The sequence below is a fragment of the Daphnia pulicaria genome, chromosome 7 (assembly GCF_021234035.1).
Source record: "Daphnia pulicaria isolate SC F1-1A chromosome 7, SC_F0-13Bv2, whole genome shotgun sequence".
Lineage (NCBI taxonomy): Eukaryota > Metazoa > Arthropoda > Branchiopoda > Diplostraca > Daphniidae > Daphnia > Daphnia pulicaria.
The window spans coordinates 851746-874140 of record NC_060919.1 but is presented as its reverse complement, the minus strand read 5'-3'; the positions used below and the strand labels follow the sequence as shown (position 1 = coordinate 874140).

The window sequence follows — 22395 nt, the reverse complement described above, 5'->3', positions numbered from 1 at the left end:
AACAAACTTTTATCTGGCGAGGAGTGGCGCTAGTTTGACCAGTATTGCTGCAACACGTACACTGCAGCCTATTCGTTTCCCGAAGCATCGCAGTGTTTTAGTTTAACTGTTGTTTCTCTATTTTTCTTTTCAGTCTGTCCGGTGATTTTAGTCTCTTCAGTGCTGTGGATCCGCTCTTCAGTAGAAACAATACTGATAACTTTTAATTGTTCCTCAAGTGATGCTGTAAGGATATATTGACCATATACTTTTTCAAGGTAATTCAAAGTATTAAAGACATTGATTTATTTTAACCAAAATTTATTTAGCAGGAAATAACCATCTATACGTGACATCCCTCAACGTCAAATACGATTAAATTAGACTTTATGGTTTGATCACGTTATACAATTCTCAACTATTAAATTTTGATGTTAACAAGTACGCTATTTAGGAGGGACAAACTACAAACTCGTTTTACTAATGGGCTCCAACTCCCGGATATCAGTTTCCGCTTTGGGTCGCGATGTGACGGTCGGAGACCTTTACAACTACTACACAGATGACATTTTAAAAAGTAAATTATTACATTGAGTGCATGAAATTGTATTTTCGAATTATCGAGAGTATTATCGTTTTATTCCCAACAGGTGGTATTCCAGTGCCTAGCGAGTGCATCCGCATCGAGCAAAAATTAATTCCCGAAACGGAGCGCTACTTTTTCTTCAATCAACCCGCCAAATTCAAACCTTCTTTACTTGGAATTAATTCCCATTTGAAGCAAAGCATTGACCAAGGGTCAGTGGACTTGAATCTCCTCTGGTTCGCCGATTTCCTTAGGCCATGTCAGACGGAAGACGACGAGAATGAGGCGCTAGTCACAGTGTTCTTCCGTGTCGTTCGGCGGACCGAAAGTCTAGATCAACAGTTTCTCGACTCGAAAATGTACGACTATCAGGTGGAGAGCGGTGGCTGGGCGACCCATTTGGTTGAACAAGTCGTCTACGGAGCCGAGCTGATTTGCTGCATGCGCAGATCCGTCGATTGGCGTCGAGAAACCAAGGACAGCGCCGAAGAAAATATCTACCTGGTAGCCAAAGCTTATTTTGATTATATTATCGGAACGAAAACGACAATTATTACCGACCCACCAGTTGAACTGGAAAAAGTGTCTTGTAGAATTCTCAGCAGCCTGGAAGACGTCCACATGACCGACAGTTCGTTCCGCCAATCCTGCGAATTCCTGAGAGACATCATCAATTTCAAAGAGGATAATCAACCCGCCAAAATATGGCGTCCCATCTACATCGTCCGGCGCCAGATACCCAAGCAAATTGAAACTCGAATCGTTTTGGACAGGATAATCGACAAAAGACTAAAAATTGAACGGAAGCTGCACTGGATCACGAAGGAGAGTTACCGGATATCGAAACATCCGTTTCTCAATCGAATCCCTCCGCTGGAAAGAGCCATGTTCCAGTTCCTCAATTTGCTGGAACCCGTTCGCAACGAGATCAAACAATTCGACGTGAATCACATCGCGAAGAAGTGCGTGGAAGACCTGATCGCCAAAGACAAGATTTCCAACGACATGAAAACGATTTCAGACTGCGCTCTGTTATCCGATATGGTCAGCTGGCTGATCCAGCGTCGAAGCGAGATCGACGCCATTTATTTGCTGTTGAAGGGCAACCAGATGGATATGTTTGACATTGCCGAGATCGAGTCTCGGCCTCCGTCGAGCAGCGAGAAACGCGCCAGAGTTTTCGTCTTGAAAGTTGACTACACCCCAGATCCCCTGATGGAGCGCATCCAGAATTTCATTGGTAACCTGGAACCGGTTATCAAACTCCCCGTGTTTTCGGCCATCACGTCGGGCAAGGAAAGACAGGGAGTAATTGGCAAGGCCTTTCATGGATTCTCTGAAGAAGCTCGATGGTGTTCAAATGAAAATAACAGTTACCAGATAGGACTGGTTTCGGCTTGCTCACCTTTGGCTGACGCAACCATCAAGACTTTTCTGTATCCAGCCATTAAAAAATCTCAACTGTGTCTGCCAGCTGCTCAGTCCAGTCCGATTGAAACGCAGAAAGCCAGCAGCAGCAACCCAGAAAGTCAAACTGATGAGCAGCCAATCCGCCCGGCACCCGTCAACAATTTCTTGCGTCAATCCAATTCGCCTTTTACCCACAGGAAGAAACTCAGCTGTGTCCCGAATGAAATAAGTCAACAATCTAACGAAAAAGTAGCTAATTTTCTACTGAAAAGTATCACGATGATTTCCTCTGATATTTTCTATGATGAGAACGACGGATGAGGCAAATGTCTAATGCCGTCCGTTTCGATTTGACTATACGACAGGCTAATAACAATGGGGACGACGCTATTATGGATGATGAAGAGGAATTCTTTTTAAATTCAATCACTCAATTCCAATCGAAACGCATGGACGATCAGCGTTGCTCGCTGGCCATCGTCGATAACAACCGACAAACCAGAATGTCTAATGTCGATCTGTATAAAATGGTCCATTTTGATTCCAGACACTAAATGCGGCATGGGTGGCAAACTAACACGGTGGTAAATGTTCTTGTCAATTTTTCTTTGCTAAAATTCGTGAAACACTGAAATATTTCTCAATAAATATTGAACAACTAAATTTAAAAATTAACTGCATTCATTGGCTTTTATCCTTTTGAAACTGCATAATTAAAGGTTATCAGCTTTGTCTAGAGAGGGCGTCTGGTAAAACCAGTTTTGACTCCGCCGCCGGCTCAACCGAGGCTGGTACTAGTTTAAAAAAGGTAATTCTTTTATAATAAAACATGTTTTTAAAATTTTAAATGAATGAACTTTGTGAGTAAAATTCCACTCTAAAAAAATCGGTTCACGTTGGATTAATATCTTTAGTCGATCCATCTTATTAAACCAAAATAGCTCGAAAAACTTGAATGCTCACACTGATTGGAACACTCTTCTCTATATATGTACAGGGCATCTGGCTTAATTGATTACGGAATATAGAAATGGATGATAGTAACGATACGCATCGTTTAAGAAAAGACTTAGTTTACCAGGATGGAGTTTATCATCGTTCCAATCCTCGGAATCCCCCAGAGTGGAATCGGAGTATAGCCGTCGGCGTTCTCTGTAGCGTTTTAATTCTGATCGCTTTGATCGTTCTCGGAGTATACTTTTTTAATCCTTTCACCGTGAAAAAAATCATTTCCGGCCAAAGTATTTTAGCTCCTACTTGCACAGAAGAACCAGCTATGGGATACAAGAATTTCTGTGCCCAGGACACGTTCATTTCACCCGATCACAAATACGTTTACCACCCCGGAAGACTGTCTTTCACCAAAGCTCAACGAGTCTGCGCCGCCCTACCCGGAGGTGGTGGCAACCTGACGACCGTTCTGTCCGAACAGCAAGAAAAACGATTCGACAGGCGCATAGAAAATCTACACCAAATTCTATTTGTCAACGACGATACCCTCTTATCCGGATTCCGGAAGCAAATATGGACTGGCGGATACATAGACTTGGAGTTAGACGGAATCAACCGAATGCGCTGGATAGATGAAGCTGTTTTGTCCGAGTGGCATCAGAATTTCTGTGAACCTAAACAAGCTATGCAAATATTGAAAGTGTCGCTGGATGAACTCCGCAAATACGGCGCAATCACAAACTCTTTGGTTTACGTTGTCAAGGACTACCGTCCCACCAAAAACGGATGCTGGCAGCTGTACAGCTCATTGTTCTATGAAACCGAACACCTGGAATTTAGCTTCGTCTGTCAAGTGGCTGCTGCCGGCCTTCCATTCAACCTCAAACGCAATTTCCTCGGAGATTTCCTACCGGACGAAAAGAATCAATTGTTTGCAAATGAATACGCGGCTTTCTCGGGTCGAGGATCGTATTTGATGGCCCGGGAAACTTGTCAGCATTTGGCATCTGGCGCTCAAATGTTGGCTCCAAAGACGTCGGCTCTTGATACTGAAATCAACAACGGTGTTGAGCGTCATTCTAACGAAATATTTGGAGAAGACAACGGAGATCCGCAAAGGCGGAAACTAATCTGGACTGGTGGATATTTCAACCTGACGTCAAAGGAGCCTACGACACTTCGATGGGCAGACGATCCTAGCACTCTTCTGGACATTGCGGAGCCATCCACCTGGTCGTTCTTCGGAAGCAGTAGCGCCAATAAAGTAAAAGAATATGAGAATTTCTGTGGCACACCCGAATATTATCAAGGATTAATCAAAAAGGCTTTAAATGAGGATCGAGGTGCTGAGAAAGGTTGCGTCAGAGAACGTCTTTTCCTGATCGTCAAAGACTTCCGTGAAGATCAATTGGGCCAGGGGTGCTGGGAAGTTTACGATTCAGATTACCTCAGTCGACATGACTACAAACTATTCCTTGTTTGTAAACTACCGTATCCAGTCAAAAAGACATAAGTTTCGTGTAAATAACGAAATATTCAAGCAAATTTTGTAAGCGCATTTCCTCCATTTCCTTGATTGAAAATTCAATAAATTTGAAAATTAAAAAAAAATTCGTTGTCTTAAAAGTTAAAACTTAAACTTTTTTTAAAAAAGTAAAATGGCTTTATCGATGCGATTAGATTTACAGGGTTCGATTTTTAATGGTTTTCAATTTTCATGTCTCAACGATCGACAGCTGACAGCTAGTAGAAGAGAAATGTCGTCTGCTCTGCTTTTGTTTTGTTCCGAAGTTAAAGATGAGATGAGCAGCAAAACGGCTGAAGGTAAAATTCAATTTTGAAATGAGTAAATATTCAAATGTATTGCTAAAGTATGTTTAAGTGTTTAAGTGTTTAAGGTACATCGGGAAAGCAATTGTGTTAATTTGTGAAAACATCTTGGTAAAATACTAAATTTCCTATTTGCTCTTTGCTTAATTAGTTTTAGTTTAGAAATTGAAATTATAACTAAAATTTGAAAATGATTTAATAACTTAAGCTGTGAAATCGACATCAGTTGTTTTTCAACAAATCATTCCAGTGCATTCCTGACTTCCTGTAGAAAAAACAAACAAGTTTGGGCAAGTTTGAGTGCTTGGGAAACAATCACGTTGATACATTATACATAGATTAGAAAACATGGTGGGCCTAATCATAAAATTTTCTTGCCAGTTTTCTTGAACTCTTTGTTAGTAATTTTAGTTTAAACCGTTTTACTTTGCAAACGAATCATTCTTTGTAAATTTAGATGTTATGATTTTCTTGGAGAAACAACACTCATGGTTTTTTAACTTGAATCTCTAATAAAAAACAAAACTAGGAAATTTATGATCCAGAGGGATCTGTTATCAATCGTCTGGTATCTCCCCTGGTAGCACACTTACATCCATCGTCTATCATATAGATGTCTTAATGTCTAAATCAAATCTGATCTATCTGCAACCTAAATTGGATATCACATGGATACTCAATTTACTACGGCCTTATGCTATCTTCGTATAGATGTCCTATAGATCTACGTTTCTCATACGAACACGGACATCCATTTGTGTCTAGAAATTAGACGCTTAACAGACAGACGTAACATGACGTCTATGAGATGTCCAAATTATCTGTCCACAGGATAGATGAGGAAGACAAGGACTTTACATTTTCATAATTTTAACTGCTAGTATTAATGTAAAGCCGTTGAACAAAACACAGTTAAAAAGTAATATAGAGTGGTGTAGTGGGTAGAGCACTGGAGTACCACTCCAAAGAACGTGGTTTCGCGCCCATCGAGAAACGTTTCTTTTTTTCTTTTTGCTTAAATTTAAGTCTTTTGAAGACGGCTGTAAGCCGTACCCATTTGGATGTCTTACAGCGCGACATTAGTATAGACATAGGCAATCCTATGGACGTCGGGTTAAGACATCTCACTCGGCTGCAAAAGATGGGCGACGTACATCCTATAGATAGAGGCGTGCTACCAGGGTCATGCTTGCAAAACAACACCGAATACTAAAATGACAAGAAGAATTATTTCACAGTGTTTTCAAATTCCACCTATGTCCCTTTTCAACTGTTCCCGGATGGTAGACAAATCCCGGAAATATTTGGCAGGGACATTGGCACAGGGCTTCTTCTTGTATTTCTTAGCGATTTCTTCGTTGTACGTAGCGAAAATGTATTCACGGAGTGGTGATTCTTCGTTGGTTCTAGGATTTTTCCATCCGGGAAAGACTTTGGCGTAATCTCTGTATTTTTGCCATTCACTGGTGTTGGATAGACGAAAACTCCAATCTTTTTGGTAACAATCACTACACGTTTCCGAATCTATGGTCAAATCATCTACATTTTTTAATCCAGTTATGCCTACCGGTTGGTGAATGGCGTCGTGCGGTGTGAGACTGGTGTCGTGATTAGCCGCTTCGATGCACAAACTACTACAAAGGGTACAGTAAGCATCACAACGCGGTAGGGCAACGGGATCGTTCCGGATTTTCATATATTGAACGACTTTGGGGCTCAGTTCTTTTGCGAATTTTTCCTGATTTTTGGGGGGTTCTTGATAATCGAGGACTCGAATCATATCGTTCATGCAGGCATCTTGAAATTCGTCTTTCTCTTCATTTTCGCAGTCATCATATTCGCCACTGAAATCTGTCAAAAACGCTGAGGCTAGAAGTTCATTCTGCAGGCCACCTTTTAAAAATTCATTCCGCAGTTGGTTGACGAAATTCTGAGTTTTACCACTCACAACGTTTGACGTTGCTAAAGCCGCCTTTTTAATGGCTTGTTTTAGACAAATTGTGAAGTCTTGCCATTCCTTTTCGACGTTGGTAACATTTTGAGCAATGAGCCGATGTAGCACATCTGCATAAAAGCTTTGCGGTTGATATATTTTATCTAGAACTTCATTAATTTTCTGCTCATCCAGCAAGTCGATCAAGTAGAGATCCAAGTGCTTGTGCATCAATCTGGCGTCGAACAACCATTGTCGATTGCGAATGACATTAAACGCCTTCTGGATCATTTCTTTCTCGAATGCTAAGATGAATCGTAAAAAGAATTATTACACAAATAAAATAAAATTGACTTTTATTTAATTACCCGACATAAGGACTCTTTTCAAGGCGTTTGCCATGGTGACCGCAAAGAGTTTGGTCTTTTCGGCGCCCTGTGAAACCATCATAAAGTACTCATACAGGTCCTCTTTGTTGCGTTTGAGTTTAGCGAGCACCGAATTTTCTTCATCCCACTCTCTTCCGATAATCTCCATTATATCAGTAATCTTCTTTTGAGCGAAGATGTGAATCTTTCGAACTTCGGAGTTAGTAGAAACCTTATGGAGATTTATACTTGCATCGACTTCATAGATAAAATTAGAAATGATGCTGCCATCATAACATTGTTGACTAGCGGCAATTTGGTTGACAATCGTGTCAACAGATTTTAGGCATTTTTCAACGGCATTTGGATTTTTCCTAAAAAAATAAATTGGTTGCTGCTGTAGTTTTAAAAGCAGGGACGAGTCATCTTCAGATACCACCAGCATATCAGAATTGAGACATTTATCAAAGAAATTAATATTTTTATTCTGATTTGCGCTTGAGTAAACGTGAACGCGTTCCTGCATCAATTTCGAAAAAAAGGACGCGTCAGCATCGGATAATTTCATATCAATCATTCTATTCTTGATGACGCTGCTGTTTTGATAAACGTTTAAGACTTCTGCTCTCATATCTTTTGAGGGAAACTGCTGATGAACTTCAGCCAACATGTTTTTGTACAATTCTTCAAACTTCTTATTCTTGTCAACGTCTGTCCACTCGAAATTATTAGAGTTCATCGATTGAAGCTTGAAGAAATGGAGAATTTCCTTGCGCATTTTCTTCTTGTAGTTTTCGACGTGGTGTTCGTAGTTAAAAAGCAAAACGAAACTGGTTTTCAATCTCAATGCCCAGCTACGAGCTTGATCTCTCTTGTTCATTTCCCATTGCTTTAGAAACTGCTGACTCCACTTCTCTCGTCCTCTTTTCTTAACCATGTCTTTCACCTGCTTATCTAAGTATTGCTCAGCCGGCCAGATTTCTTCGCGTAACTGGGACTCAAATTTTAATAGGCGATGATCATTGCTAGCAACATCCATCACGGCCGTGGAGCCGGAGCTAATATTCTCACCCTTTTCTTCAATCATCTTCTTCTTGAGACTTGCAAAGGATTCAAGGTAGGCTTCTAACAATTGCTGTTCCACTTTCTTGTACTCGAAATCCAATTGATCAAAAGTAATGCGCTCCACCACCGAGGCGAAATTCAAAGTGAAATTGGCTGAGCAGATGCACTTCCACACTTCCGTAATGTAATTCGAAAATTCTTCAATCGACCTACTCTTCCAAGCTGTTCCTTCCTGCTGGACACTGGTAACCCGTCGATGGATGTGTTCCCGGAGTTTGACAAGAGTTTCACCAAAGGCAAAATCCGGTATGTCACCCGGAGGTTCAAAAGTGTTCTTCACATTTCCCAGAATACAGACGTCACATTGTTCTTCATTAGACGAGTTTGACACGTCGAGATCGAATCCACCGAAAGGACTCGCCTCCGACTTGAGGTGTTGTGCAGAGTATCCGGCTAACTTCTTGACTTGACTAAAAGCTTCGTGAAGTGAAGTCCCAAGTGACTGGATGATGCTGCTCAACTTGTTCTTCTGACTGGTGTCGATTCTGTTGTAAACGAAAAATACCTTGGAGCTTAGTCGACCACCATTGTCCTCGGCCAATTTGGATCCCTGATAGGCCATCAAAACAACCGGAAGAATTTCTTTAATCGCAGCGTCATTCTCACCCGGTGTAATGACGATTGTGGCGTCCGCAAGTAAAATACTGAGAGTGGCCATCTGGTTGTCTCGCTTGTCACTGTCGGGCATACCGTGATATTCCGGAGCTCTTGTGCCTTCCGTGTCCAGCAACAAAATGTAGTCGTACTCCGCACGGCCTTCAACAGGTACCAGCTGCATGTTGACACCTCGGGTGCACTGTCCAACGCTGGTCCTCATTTGGATGCCAAACATGGTGTTCAGCAACGTCGATTTACCGCTACTCTGCATACCAATAACAGACAAAACGAAAATGCGCTTCATTTTTCCGGTCAGTACTCCAAGTTCTCGTAAAACTTCGGTAATCCATTCGAGGTGTATCATGTTGGAATCCCCGTCGAGCAGCTCCAGACAGAAGCCGTCCAGTAAATGCTGGGCAGCTAGACAAGGAATTTTCTCAACAATTGATGAACGACTTTCGGGTTCCATGTCAGTACATAAATGGCTCAGCTCCCTCCACAAATGCTCTACATTGAGTACACCATCACGCAGTTGGGCCTTGGCCGAAAGAAGATTTTCTCTGGTCACCTCTAGGTCTTCTATTTCACAAGTACTCGCTAATTTATCAACGTACGAAGAATTTAACTTGCGGATTTCTTGCAGTTCACGTTCCAGCGTCCGTTCGCAACGTCCGGCTAACTCCTTTTCCAACATACGAACTGACAGAACGCGATAATCAGAATCTTCTTCCGAAAGTAAACTGATGAATAGTTGTAGTAACGGATGTTGTTCAACGCGATGGCTTTCGGCTCGACGCACTTCCCGACATTTCTTAATTTTTGCATCTTCCTCGCGCACCTTTTCTTCGTTTAGGCGGTGCTCATTCTTAGTCTCTTCGTGCTTAGCTTGCTCCATGTAGTTTTTCTGGAGGAGAAATTCCTTGGTCTTCACGTCTCTCAAGTTCTGAACAGATGTTGTCATTCGTGACTCAATCTCTGTTGGAGAGACACAATCCAACGCTCTGTATCCTTCATTCATCAGAAAAGGAATTTGGAATAACCTCAGACGTTCTGGAGACTTTACCGAGGACTTTACTTGGGATTGATTTGTCGGATTAATTTTTACAGCCATTGCAACGACGCTCGATTTTAAGATGCCAATAGTCTTGCCTGCTAACTGACCGTCTATGCATAACTGACTAAAACCATTAAATTCTTTCATTTCGTAGTGCGTCTCATAAAACGAAGGCTTCCATACGCAGACGAATGGAAACGCATTCGATTCAGGATGAGAAGTTTGTTCGCCAGACATAAACGAGGAAACGGGAAAACTTTCATTCTCCACAGAAGAGTCTTCAATCAGTAAGTAGTCGGCATAAAGTCGCAAAAATGGCCAAAGCAGTTTAAAGTCCCCGATTACGTGAGTGACCAAAACGTTTTTCACCTTTTCAGGGCCGGATTCTCCGATCACAACGCAGCCACACCCGATTTCGGCCAAAATGGACTTGGAAGAGACACTGCCAGTTGACAAATCATGACTGTGGACACTGTCGATGTTGAAGAGGCTCTTCAGGATCTCACTCGCTTGGCTCTGATTTCTCTGACGGCAAGAGACGACGGCAACGCGCATCAACGACTTGTCTTCGCCCAAACGGATATTGTCGATTCCAGGCAAGGTGACGTGTCTCATCAGGTTCAAGAAATGCGTTTTTGAATCGGGCACGAACAACGGAATGGCAGATCTTCGTTCCAGCAACAGTCGGAAAATCTCGGCCACGCCGGCTGCATCGAATTCGTCCACGAGCTCCAGCAAGGTATCGTACAAGCTTTTCTTGTTGGTAGGAGGACTTTCCTTGGTTCCTGAGGTTAGCAAAGATCGTGAAGATGATGAACCTAGGCTGAACGCGATCAAAGCTTCGAATTCGGCGTCGTCGTCTTCGCTCTTATTGTTCCCGATTTTTTTTTTATGCAATCCCAAGTTGAGGCGACCGCGCAAACGTTTCATTAGAGTTACTGTTTCTTCTTCCTCCTGAGTTTCGTTAGCGTTAAATGGCCGGTCGATTAGGAAGGCGACGTAAGGTTTTTTCTTTTGTAGCTCCTTTTGTTCGTCGTTTTTCTCTTCCATCGTTTTATTTTGCTATAAAATTTGAATTCGTTAATCGATATTCGAAATTTTGATAAGTCTATCTTATCTTTTTTGATCAGCCACATGTGGTCTCTTTATCGAAAAGGATTTACCATATAATTAAAATAATGTACTCACCTGTAATTGCTGGGCCTCGCCAATCTGATCAAACCAAGAAGATTGACGTGTAATTACGTTAAATATAGCTTCATCTTTTGAGAGGCTGTCGCTACATTTTTCCATTCTTGTATGTCTGCTCAAGCTCTAGCTTAATCATAATAATTACATTACAGATTAGCAGTTTCAAGCCGACAACGTAACACACCTTATCTAGGCTATATTATTTGCTGTGCATGTGATTGTGACTCACTACCCTACTTTGAGCATCATACTGTCGAACATAAAAGAGAAACAAATTCGTTAATGCTTATAGGCTACCTTAATATGGAGATGAAACAAGTTCAAAGGAACCTCCGGATGTGATGCAGCAGCAAAAGCTATGCTGTGCGACTGACTTGCAGAAAGTGCCGTTACGTACTTGGTTCAAAAATTGATTGTCGAAAATATTTTTTGAAAGATTCAAACACGTACAGAGTATAAAAGGTCGACGAAATATCAAAGGCGATAAGAAGATAAGGCAAATATAGAAATAGTGAGCGTTATCAACTCGTAGTCAAATGCCCAGTAGTGATTGGTGTTGTTACAGTATTGATATGTTTCGCAAGTAAATCGTTGTGTCGTTTTCGTTCATTCGACGGCCTCAAAAGTGGAGGCAAAAGCCGGGCAAAAGTGAAATTGGGTTGGATTTCTTTTTCGCCAATTGCGCCCTTCGTTTTGCGTTGAATCATTAGGAAAAGAGAAAAAAAAAGGGGAACTCCTAGTCTACGAAGTAAGCAAGGAAAAGAAGAGAACAAAATAATCAACTAACTATAGAAAGTAAAAAACTGGCTGGTTGAATGTTACTTCTTTATATTTATAAATTTTAAATAACAGAAATACATTCACTTAATATTTGGGGTAAGCCGGAGCTGGGTAGGCGGGTTTGTATGCGGGTTTGTATGACGGGTAAGCAGCAGGGTAAGAGGAGCCTGGATAAGCTGGGCTGGGGTAGGCAGCGGGCTTGTATCCACTTGGCTTGTACTCGGGGTATTTGGCCTCTCCGTCGTATTTGACGTCGGCGACGTATCCGCTGTAATCATCGGCCTTGTAGGTGACCGTCTGGGTCCGGCCGTCAGGGAGATTGACTTTGTAGGAGCCGGAGACGTAGCCCTTGTCATCGGCCGTCTCCTGGTGGCCAAAGTCGTTGTACGTGTAGTCGTCCTTTACGGCCCAGGCGAAGCTGTACGGCATTGGGGCCTGCAGGAATTCAATTCATTTAAAACAGGTCAAAACTTAATCGACAGTTAATGAAATAAAAATAAAATCCTTACATAATCGTATGACTTGCTGTAAGATGGATAAGCCGGAGCTGGGTAGGCCGGTTTGGGGTAGTAAGCGTTTGAGGCCACAGTGGCGATCAAAGCAGCGGCGAGAACGATCAAAACCTTTCAATACATTTTTCAGATGTAATTCAGATAATTAAAAAAATTTAGACGATTGTAGAGTCGATGGAAGTGGACGAGCTAATACCTGCATGTTAATTCGAGTTTCTGGTTGTTGTACAACTGGTAACTTCGAGATTTTGTGCGTCTGTTTTTATACCTGGTGCTGTGGGGCCTACTTCGGCAAGTGGAAGTGGCCATTCCTTTTTCAGGTGATGCACGACGATGCACGACGAACATTTTCGCACAGATAAGATTATACACGCTCAAATAGGGATAAAACTTTTGCTCTCGTAAAACTGGGTGGGGCCCCCGTTTTGTCTCTTTCGCCCTTGTGGTGAATTCTGAAGCTCATCTGACCTCATTTTCACTCTTGATTGACTTGATCGCAATTTTTCGAGTACCCGATTTTATTCCAAAAACGGTTCCTCCTACACTTTCGTTTAATCACAATCGTGATCAAGATATCCCCGTATCAAATGGTAGTCGCCGGAATGAGATTCATCTTATTGTTTGTGTTGTTGATTTGTGGCCGACGCTAGGAGAAGCACAAGGTCATGGTCCGGGTACTTCGACTGTTCGACAGTACATAAGGCCCGTTATTTTCGACTTGTTGGTGTCACGCTCCGAAGTTATGCAGCCAATGAAGTAGGAGTGCGAACCCAGGTCAGATACCAATCCAAATACCTTCCCTTTTATGGTTCATCAAAATATTTTTATTATAATTTCTTTTAAATCCACTGACGAACCGACTGATATCCATTAATCATTTAGTAAAAGTAACGCAAATGAGTAGACAAAAGGACAGAAATGGCTAAATAGAAACTAATATGCGGGAGTAATGAATTGACGCACCCACACCGTGTTTTAATCTTTTGGCTTTGTCATCGTCAACCTTCACATGGTCGGCGTGCTACTGTGGGCGTCTAACTCTTTTCCCTCTATTTTTCTTGGCTGGAAATATGAAAAAGAAAACTTTAAAAAAATATGTAGAACAAGGTCTTTCTTCTCCGGCGTTCTCCCCATTGGAATGTATACACTACTTACTATGTATTTAACGGCTAACTTTTAAATCTATGAATCCTGAATTCAGGCATCATATTTTGTCTTCTGTGTAAAGCTTATCACCCACGTCTGGTTCATGATGTGACGCGAATTGTGCAACTGAATCTTTCAATTGCAATTTTCAAATTACAGGGAATTAGCGCCATCCCGTCCACACCATCTAGCGAAGAAGGAAACAAATACGAAATGCTGCCATCTAGCAATAAAAAAAGAAAGGCTTACTCGGAAGTAACGGAGCAATAAGTAGAAACCAACATGGCCGCGACCGGCGTGGTGCGAACTGTGAAGTGTTGTCGCATTTCTTAAGATTTGTCGTTCTGTCGTTCTCTTAACTACATGTGACTTATTTTCATTGCACTGAATAACTCCCAAGATGTTATTTTATCCAGTCTTTCAGTAACTAAGCTTAGAAAATTGCCAGTGGAACATGTGATTAGGAGCAAGAGTTGGAATGAAGAATAGTTCAACAGGCCTACAAGTAAATATGTTTTGAAACCATTAATTTTCTTCTCTTCAGTGTGGCATAGAATTGATTTGTGAGAAAAAAAACCCTTAAGAATATTCAAAGGATTCAGCAGCATGTGCCTTTGTTCATGGTTGTTATCACGTTTAGAGTTTGAGTAATCCATTATGTTACATGCTGTACTACTGAGAACATATAGATAGCTTTAATTTAATGCTCCATAGGTGTCCATGGATACCTTTTATATTTCAGATGGACAACTCTGACAACAAGGATTTTTTGGGAGTTGCTGTTGATTTCCATGTCCGACACAATTTCTCAGAAATTAATTACTTGATACACCAGTCTTCAATGGTAAGTTTGTCTAATACATTAGTTTGTGTCCCTTTAAATTAGACTCACAAATGACATGACTTGTAGACTGAATCATTCTATCAAATTCTATTAAAAATGAGAATATAGTATTGACGTATATGACCGAGTGGTTAACACGTCGGGGATGTGAGAATTAGCGGCTCCGGAGGAGGCCACAATGAGGACGATTTGGGTCACTCGGGCGAATCCATGGCTCGATTTTCAGATTTTGTTGAATTAGAAAGTGAAAGACAACAAATTTCTGCCTAACTTGGTATTTTCGCGTTGAAATATTTTTTCTCTGAAATTTTTTTTTCTCTAAATATTGAATGTGAAATGCATTTACAGATAGTCATTTTTCTGTGATGATGGGTTCAAATACCAGCTGCACTTAATCAAATTTTTTTTTCGATTCCGTAAAACCCCGTTTAAAATTTATTTTAAATAAAAATTAGCCTTTGCATCCTCAAAATTCATTTTTTAATTATTTTCGAAATGTTTCGATGAAAAATCCAAATGCTACGACAAATAATTAAATGGTGAAATTTGGTATTTTAATTGATCGATTAATTAGAATACATTTGCGATTAGAATAATTAGTTAATTATCTGTTTACTAGATTAGTAGATTTGATAAATAACAACGGCAATACCGATAAACCCTTGGCATTCATTTGTTCCCGATGAACGGCACTATCTATTACCCATTAAAAATGTAGGTAATTCACTAACCTTTTAAAACAAGATAAAAGCTTTTTAAGGTATGTTTCGTGATTTATTCGATTGTCAATCATGCGTCAAATTATCAAATTTACATACAAGACTGATCATAAAACTGATTTGTTGTTTCAGGTGAATAAAAACAATAACATGAGGAATGCGGATCAAAAACAGTGTTGGAGTAAAATGTTGGATTTGTCATTGAAGTTGGATAGAAAGGAGGAGAGTAATCCCAGTTGTTCCAGTAGTAGGAGGAATAGTCTTGCTGCTGTGGTTGCTGCTCCGTTCGGAATCCATTCGAGTTATTGAAGTTGGACTGGGGACTTACGACGTGTTGTGGACAGCTGGTAGCAAGCCATTCGGATTGAAGTGGAGACGACGATGATGATCCGGACGTGGAGTAGTTGATTGGTTCCACGGGTGGAACTGCCGGAGGATCCGAATAAAATACAGGAGTTGGAAGGACTTGAGTTGAAACGTAAGTATCTGAAAATATGAAGTAAAATCAGTAATCAATTACACAAATTTTCTTCATCAAATAGGGACGTACCATGTTGACGTTGGCGAGAGACGTAAGGTGATGATCGACGATGTTGGCAATTTGTTTCGCAAGTTGAAGTTGCCGTTCTTGAAGATCCAAGTTGGCGGACACGTCGACGGCGATTCTGAAACCACCACTGATGCAATCAAGAGGAAAAATTAATTTCAGGTAATTGAATAAAATGGTAAAAAATAAAAATGTCACACCATAATCGATTTCTCAGAAACTCCAATCAGCTGGGCGATGCGTCGACGACCTTCTCGATTGGGAAACGGATCTCTGTTGAATTCTGCGTCGAGTACCTCCAGCTGGACCTCGTCGTAAAAGTGGCGCTGACGACCTGATGCTGAAGCAGACTTCGTAGTGAAACCAACTGGATAATAATCTGAAAGTAAAAATTAACATTTAAACATTTCCTTCGTAAATAAGTAATTTGAGTTAAGTAAGAAAGTAAATTACCGTAAGTATCCATAGTTAAAAAAGTCAACGTTACTACTTAAGCACTTTTAAACTAATGTGAACAACTGCGAACAAACACAGGTAACGTACCTTTGAGGAAGAGGCAATAGCGAGATGTGCAGTGAGCAAAGACCAAAGATGGAATGCGGAATTTCAAGTTTTGGGGGTTTATATTTATTAAGGAGAAAATTTTTTCGAGAATGTGACCTCCTTCCTTATTGGTTGCAAAAGTAGAAAATCCTGACAAACACTTCCTGCCGCCACATCCGCGCGTGGCAAGATTATCTTTCTCTTTCCAACTGTGGCGGCGGAGGATTAGTGGATTATGACTTGGGTTATGTAATGGAGCGGAGTGGCGTTCTGTTTGACGAGATTATCGGTTTCTTAATCTGGATAATCCATCGTGGATTTTCTTATCGGAATCCCTCAAACATTAGTTGCCAAAACCTCGTCCATGTGACCTGCGATTGCCAAACGGCTCAGTTTTCTTAATGGATGTCACCTAATTGATAATTCTTTTCTTATTTTCTTGTTTCTTGAAGTCCATTATGTTGATCCGTATTGATGACGTTTTTATCGGGTGATCTGTTTCGTTCTTTAGCGCGGTGGTTGCTCTTTTTTCCTACTTCAAATTTTTAAATAATTACCAGATTGTCCCGTTTTACTTTTTTCGACCTTTTCGTCCTTATTGCACGAACTTAAATCCTTCTCGTTACTTTTATAGGGATTGTTTATATGTTTAGATTTTCGTGAAGAGATAGGCAATACTGAGTGGTAAAAAAAATGCCTCATTCCTTCTAAACGCTGTATTTATTAACCACATAACTAATCAATTGAATTTATTTAAAAAGTTTTCTGCATTTTTCGCAAGTATGAAAAGCCAAGAACCCAAAACAACAAAAACCTTCCCTCTCCAGTTTTTTATTCTTGCTTGAGTGAAATATTCTTTTTGTCGAGAGATTAAATCCATTTTTTTTATCCCTTGAAGATTATCCAGGCGGAAGTACTCAATGAGTCAATGGTCATTGCTTTCCAGGATCAACAGCTTATTGGAAGATTTTTTTAGGTATTAACCTTGCGGTGTTTCTTCTCGTCTTTGCCAGCATCAGATAATCCAAAATATCCAGCCAGCTCAGCGTTTGACTTCTCAAAGGTACCCTGAAAATGTGATTGTTAAACGAAAAGTAATTTATATGATTTCTGTATTAGCAAAGTTTGTAGAAACCTATAAGGAAGGACAGTAGGAAATGTTATAAAATGCTCTTTTATTTCAATATTCGTAAAAAAAAATTGTTTTGCTAGTATGAAAATCACTCAGGTGAAAGACAAAAATATGTTGTTTTTTTTTCGCTTAATTGAAAATTAAATTTTTTTTTGCTTTGTTTTCTCTCAATGCAGGCTTCGTTTTCACCTTCCTCCCGCGGCAAAACCATTCGGTGCCGTAAGTTAGGACTACAGTGACCCAACGACACCAGCCCCTTGAAGGTGGTAGTATCGCCGCTAAAGTGCAACTATAGAAAATTTCATGGCCAAGACGAACCTGCCGCCACACCGGCACTTCCTCGATGGTATAAGAAGCCAGTTATTGCAGAACGAAGTGGTTTATAAGGTAAAGTGTATTTTTTTCGTTTAACCGAGAATCTTACAAAAGAGACGGACATGACAACTCGTGATAGAACTCAATTAATATAACCTGGGATGTAATAGGGAATGGGTATAACTAGAAAAGAAACCAAATTTTTCTTAGAAGTGGTTGGTGTCAGAAAACGTGCGGGACTAGGTTACACTTCATGTTTAACCTCTACAGCAACGACCACCGTTGCAGGTCTTGTAGATCACATTGCTCGAGCACTGGGTGCTGTTGCTGCAAGAAGCTGTAACAAACATAATTCCATTAGTCGTTTCCAAAGCATTGAGATTTATAGATTTCGTCAAGCCTTGATTGTTGTCTTCAGCGTCATTTATAACTTATTTTTAAACGAAGAGCGTGGTAACTTACTGAACCAGCGACAGTAGAACAAGAACTGGTCTCCCGGCTCGTCGGAATTAGCGGGTTCATCTTCAGTTGGTGCCGAGTTTGTGTAGACGACGGCCATCACAGCCAAGACGCAAGCAAAGAGCTTTAAAAGATTGACGGGAAAAACAAAAACACAACATTTTAAAAAAGATTTGAAGAAGAGATTGAACTAATTTAGTTACTGTGGAAATTAATACTTACAAAAAATTTCTGGAACATTTTGGGTTATCGCTGCAACTGATGCTGGACGAGTTGTGATGATAAGCTCAGAGAAAAAGCTGGATTTTTATACTCGCATTTTCTCTACTCAGGTCCCATAGACTGAATATTTCATTTGCATTTAATCACTAAAACCAATATTTGTTTATCACTTGTAATTAGGGCAGAGCTGCTGCTCATATATTGTCTATGTTGATTTAACGAATATTTTATTGACACAAATGGATCTAGATATATATATTCTACCTACTAACACCAATCTAATCTACGTATGTCTCTATCCTCTTATTTTAAAACAGCTTTCCGGATCCAGGTGCCAGGGGTGTCTGTACTGACGTAGTGACGTCACATAGACTTGCTGAAGGTCTCCGTTTATTTCTCTGACCAAGTAAGCTTTAAAAAAAAAAATTTTTTTAATGGTCGGTCTATGAATGAAAAATGAATTTTAATTAATGAAAACAGCCTGGTAAAGTCTGAGCTCCTTCGTTGCTGCCCAACGTGCACATGGATTTGATGTAGCCAGATGGTTAAAGGTGTTCCTGGACTGTGTAAAGGGAAAATGATTGAACACAAGATAGGTTGATACTGAAAGAATATTTCTTTCAGTTTCAGTGTAGAGTAAAAGTTCCAATGATTTTGTATTTAAGTCTTAGATGCATCTAGTTTCATGTAAATTTTGTTTCAACAATAGCTTTCAGGTAATTAGTACTATAGATAATGTTTTCAGAATATTTGAATGAACTATTGAAAACGATATAATGTGATAATAATTTGTCTTTTCAGACAGTATATCCATTGATTCTGAAGATTAATTCATTAAATTTTGGTTATTGGTTTATCGTTTATGTTTCCGTAGTTGCTGTCCGATGTGGGACGTTGTTGCAGCCAATGCTGGTGAAAGATCTTTTTGCATAATATTAAACTGACTGTTCTTTGGTGCTGGTGTCGTGTTACCGAAGTTGCATCATTATTTTGTTTAATTGTTATTGGGTCTGCAGTTTATCGTTTACATGTTAAGAGGGAACAAAAACAGAAATATGGGGAATTCATGTCAAACAAATAATAAACATGCTTTGGGGATTGGGAAAGGAACATAGAGGATGTTGGGAATTTATAAAAAAGTTGAGGTTTGTTGTAAAAAAATATCACCTGAATGTTAGGCAATGATTAAAACCATAACTTATGATCCCACCAACAAGGCAATATTCCCCTTCATATTTTTCAATCCCATAACATATACCTACATATAATTTTCCACACCCCTATAATCCCACCAATAAATACCTACCATTTCTCAAATTCGTGTCCACGTAACTCTTGCAATGTGCAAAATGTTCATAATAAACAATAAATCATCTTTATTTTTTTAATATTTTAAATAAATTTATTAATTCAATAAACAGAGCGTCCGGTTCAAATTGATTGTCTTTTTTTGTGCGAATTTGAACAAGCGTACCCAACGACACAAAAAGCGATATTTTATTTTTGCTGAAATCTTTGTCAGTTATACGTTAAAAATTTTACTTATTCCAGAACTAATTTAAAAAAAAATTTCTAATTTGACAAAAATTAAACATCGCTTTTTGTCTCTGGGCTGCGCATTGCTTTGTTAAAACTCGCACATGCAGTTGGAATTGTCGACGGCCACCAGAGATAGTATCTGGACCGAGAAGAAGAAGAGAGAAGTTCGAGGCCAGTTTTACTGGAGAGATATAGTCATACTAGGTTTTCGGTTTAGACTCATGACCCTCCAAATGTTTTCATCAGATCAGGGGCCTTCCAAGTCTCCGTTCGACCAGAGCCCTCCCCTCCTCCTGGTTGACACAGCGAGTGAGTGACCACCGGCGGGCGTTGGTTAGTGTTAGTTATGGATACGGGGCCACAGAAAAGAAGGGAGCCCAGATTATGCACTTGTAAGTTATCTACATCAACACAAATTATCAGTCTTCAATTCCAGCAATCTCTCGTCGGTTTCCAAGGAACTAGAACAGTGGAGAGGGATTAACCTGAAAGGAGAGTATATTCAGACATAATTTTTAAACCGCATGATGTAGTAACAGAAAACCTAACCTCAAATCAATCAATCTTACATTGTCCTAAATTAGAACTAAGAACACCACATAATCTTGCGTAGCAGCATTTTCTCACTGTTGTACCCAAAATAGATAGCAGCAAAGAATTGGATCTGGCGAAGGCATAAATATCTTGAAGATCTACAACTTGACAGGGAAAAATTAACATGAACATTATTGCCTTAAAGAACACAGTAATTAAAAATAATTTTGGTACAATAAATACCTTGCAACAAAAATTATTTTGCTTCAGAAGACAGGTTGTGAGCTTGCATTATTAGATTAGACCATTTCATTTCTAATGTCATGAGCACCTAAGTTGGCCCGGTACATGAAAACTTCGGCTGAAATTATCTGAAAACATTGTCAAGCGGTCAAGGATGCAGTAAGAAACATCAGCTAAAGCATGGCTAAAGATTGTTTTATCTATTACGTAAAAACAGTTAACTTGTTATCCAATCTCTGTTGTTAAACTTTTTAAGTAACTTATGAAAGTAACGACGTGTAATGTAATGTGTCATGTCTGTGTCATGACTGACTGATGTGCAACTAACGTAAGATTCAAGACTCATTACTAGATGTCGCCAGTGTCGCCCATGTTGACATTCTGACATCGTGAATTTTACATTCTGACATCGTGAAATTTCAGTGAATCCTGTGATTTCAAATGCCAAATTGAACTTCGTATCATATGTAGGTTTATCTTTACCTAGTTTCCTTATTTTTGTACTGTACCAATTTATTTCTTCAAATTCTAGATGCATACTGTCAGTCATTCAAACAAGTTGACTTAGCGCTCAGTCACTTTCCATCCATTAGATCCTCATGCTGTCAAAAGCCTAAAACTCATGTTTGAAGCACACATATACTGGAATAAAAATGTTCTGAGATAAGGTATTTCCCCATTATTGCTACCTGACCATTACAATTCAGATTTTCATACAACATAGGTATTCTTGCTCATGCATCATAGGATCTTATCTGAATCTCGCAATTTTGGTGGTGTACCCTGCAACAGCATGTTTGTAGCTGTTTTTACTTCTGTTTAGAAGGTCATCCAGCTAAGAGATAGGTAGAGTTTTATTTCTCATGGGTAAATTTGTGTAAATTTGTAAATAATGAAGATAATTTCCTTGTCTCATTTCCACTTAGAGTTTCAGAGACGTGAAGAGTGTGAAGTGACCTGCCATGTTTATACCAGATCTGCTTGATGAAAGTCAAATGCCTTACTAAATTCATATCCCATATGTTAAAGGTAAGCATCAATACAATCTATCACCACGCCACTGCAATACTTCATGACACTGTCTTTAGCATCAGGAAATTTATCTCAACATGGGTTGCTGTGAATTCCATTTTTATGGTTTTTTCATCATGAACATTTCAGTGTGCTTCTTAGAAAAGGTAAAGATTGATATGCTTTATTCATTTTTATATTTCAATTTATGTAAAACATTTTTTTTACAGAGCATGCAGTTCCTTTATGGATACGTGTGGTCCTGGCATGGAGATTCTTGTGCCAATGCTGACCTTTGTCCATGACGAAGAGGGACTTCCACCAATGTCTTCTCCATCCTTATCTTCGCGACGTCCGCTCATCTAGCTTCACTGCTTTGTATGAACTGCTACACAACTTGTCTTACTTCATTGACGAGTTGGATCACTTCAGTGTTCGCTTCCGCCCACTGTGACACACCTGTAATCATTCACCGCGGGATTATGCCCAGGTACCCAACAATTTACTTATTTTCGTAGGTTATCTACTAATAGTCTAGTTGCGTTAAACTCTGTCTGTGTAATAGTTTCCAAAATCAGGCCCTTCTTACGCGCAAACGAAGTTTTACTTGGACGTTTCTTTTTTCTAACGCTAAATGGCTTTTTGATAATTTGCAGCTGTCAAAACAGTCAGTTTCAGTTACTTTTCACATCTCTTTAAACATTAATTGGCAGTTATTTTGTTGAAATAATTAGTGATAACTGACGATTACTGTTCCCCCAACAAAGCTCACTTGTTAAATTTTCGATATTTTCTTTTTTTTTCTATTTCCGGTTTTCACATTTC

At 39.8% G+C, this 22395-nt stretch overlaps 3 protein-coding genes and 4 long non-coding RNA genes across 10 annotated transcripts; 3 read left to right on the top strand and 4 right to left on the bottom strand.

Annotated features, from left to right (window-relative positions):
• Positions 1-89: 89 nt before the first annotated feature.
• LOC124349562 lies at positions 90-2658 on the top strand. Of its 2 annotated transcripts, none has more exons than XM_046800261.1 (4): positions 90-257; positions 312-371; positions 434-556; positions 630-2658. In XM_046800261.1, the coding sequence occupies exons 3-4, from the start codon at positions 463-465 to the stop codon at positions 2294-2296; spliced, it is 1761 nt and encodes a 586-aa protein (XP_046656217.1). In that variant the 5' UTR covers positions 90-257; positions 312-371; positions 434-462; the 3' UTR covers positions 2297-2658. The 2 variants fall into 2 exon arrangements, with proteins under 2 accessions (XP_046656217.1, XP_046656218.1); XM_046800262.1 differs by having other exon boundaries at positions 309-371.
• A 2126-nt stretch (positions 2659-4784) lies between these two features.
• Positions 4785-10097, bottom strand: LOC124349393 (interferon-induced very large GTPase 1-like). Its single transcript, XM_046799954.1, has 3 exons — positions 7058-10097; positions 5942-6994; positions 4785-5331 (listed from the first exon to the last, which is right to left on the bottom strand). Exons 1-2 carry the CDS (start codon positions 10068-10070, stop codon positions 6000-6002), a joined length of 4008 nt encoding a protein of 1335 aa, XP_046655910.1. The 5' UTR covers positions 10071-10097; the 3' UTR covers positions 4785-5331; positions 5942-5999.
• Positions 10098-11835: 1738 nt separating this feature from the next.
• LOC124350104 (adhesive plaque matrix protein-like) lies at positions 11836-12609 on the bottom strand. Its single transcript, XM_046801116.1, has 3 exons — positions 12513-12609; positions 12314-12427; positions 11836-12239 (listed from the first exon to the last, which is right to left on the bottom strand). Exons 1-3 carry the CDS (start codon positions 12516-12518, stop codon positions 11889-11891), a joined length of 471 nt encoding a protein of 156 aa, XP_046657072.1. The 5' UTR covers positions 12519-12609; the 3' UTR covers positions 11836-11888.
• A 370-nt stretch (positions 12610-12979) lies between these two features.
• LOC124350255 lies at positions 12980-19626 on the top strand. Its single transcript, XR_006920593.1, has 13 exons — positions 12980-13090; positions 13622-13967; positions 14177-14306; positions 14926-15066; positions 15158-15503; positions 15568-15734; positions 15790-15957; positions 17014-17178; positions 17424-17634; positions 18561-18649; positions 18724-18839; positions 18909-18959; positions 19118-19626. It is a non-coding gene; the product is annotated as an uncharacterized LOC124350255 (long non-coding RNA).
• LOC124350196 lies at positions 17626-18307 on the bottom strand. The gene is made up of 3 exons (XR_006920431.1): positions 18244-18307; positions 18025-18145; positions 17626-17899 (listed from the first exon to the last, which is right to left on the bottom strand). It is a non-coding gene; the product is annotated as an uncharacterized LOC124350196 (long non-coding RNA).
• A 180-nt stretch (positions 19627-19806) lies between the features above and the next one.
• Positions 19807-21020, bottom strand: LOC124350267. 3 transcript variants are annotated; one of them, XR_006920621.1, is made up of 4 exons: positions 20767-21014; positions 20560-20687; positions 20332-20480; positions 19807-20267 (listed from the first exon to the last, which is right to left on the bottom strand). It is a non-coding gene; the product is annotated as an uncharacterized LOC124350267 (long non-coding RNA). The 3 variants fall into 3 exon arrangements; XR_006920622.1 differs by having other exon boundaries at positions 20352-20480; positions 20560-21020; XR_006920620.1 differs by having other exon boundaries at positions 20560-21019.
• Positions 21021-21188: 168 nt separating this feature from the next.
• LOC124350365 lies at positions 21189-21576 on the top strand. The gene is made up of 3 exons (XR_006920842.1): positions 21189-21227; positions 21307-21405; positions 21486-21576. It is a non-coding gene; the product is annotated as an uncharacterized LOC124350365 (long non-coding RNA).
• The last annotated feature ends 819 nt before the right edge of the window (positions 21577-22395 follow it).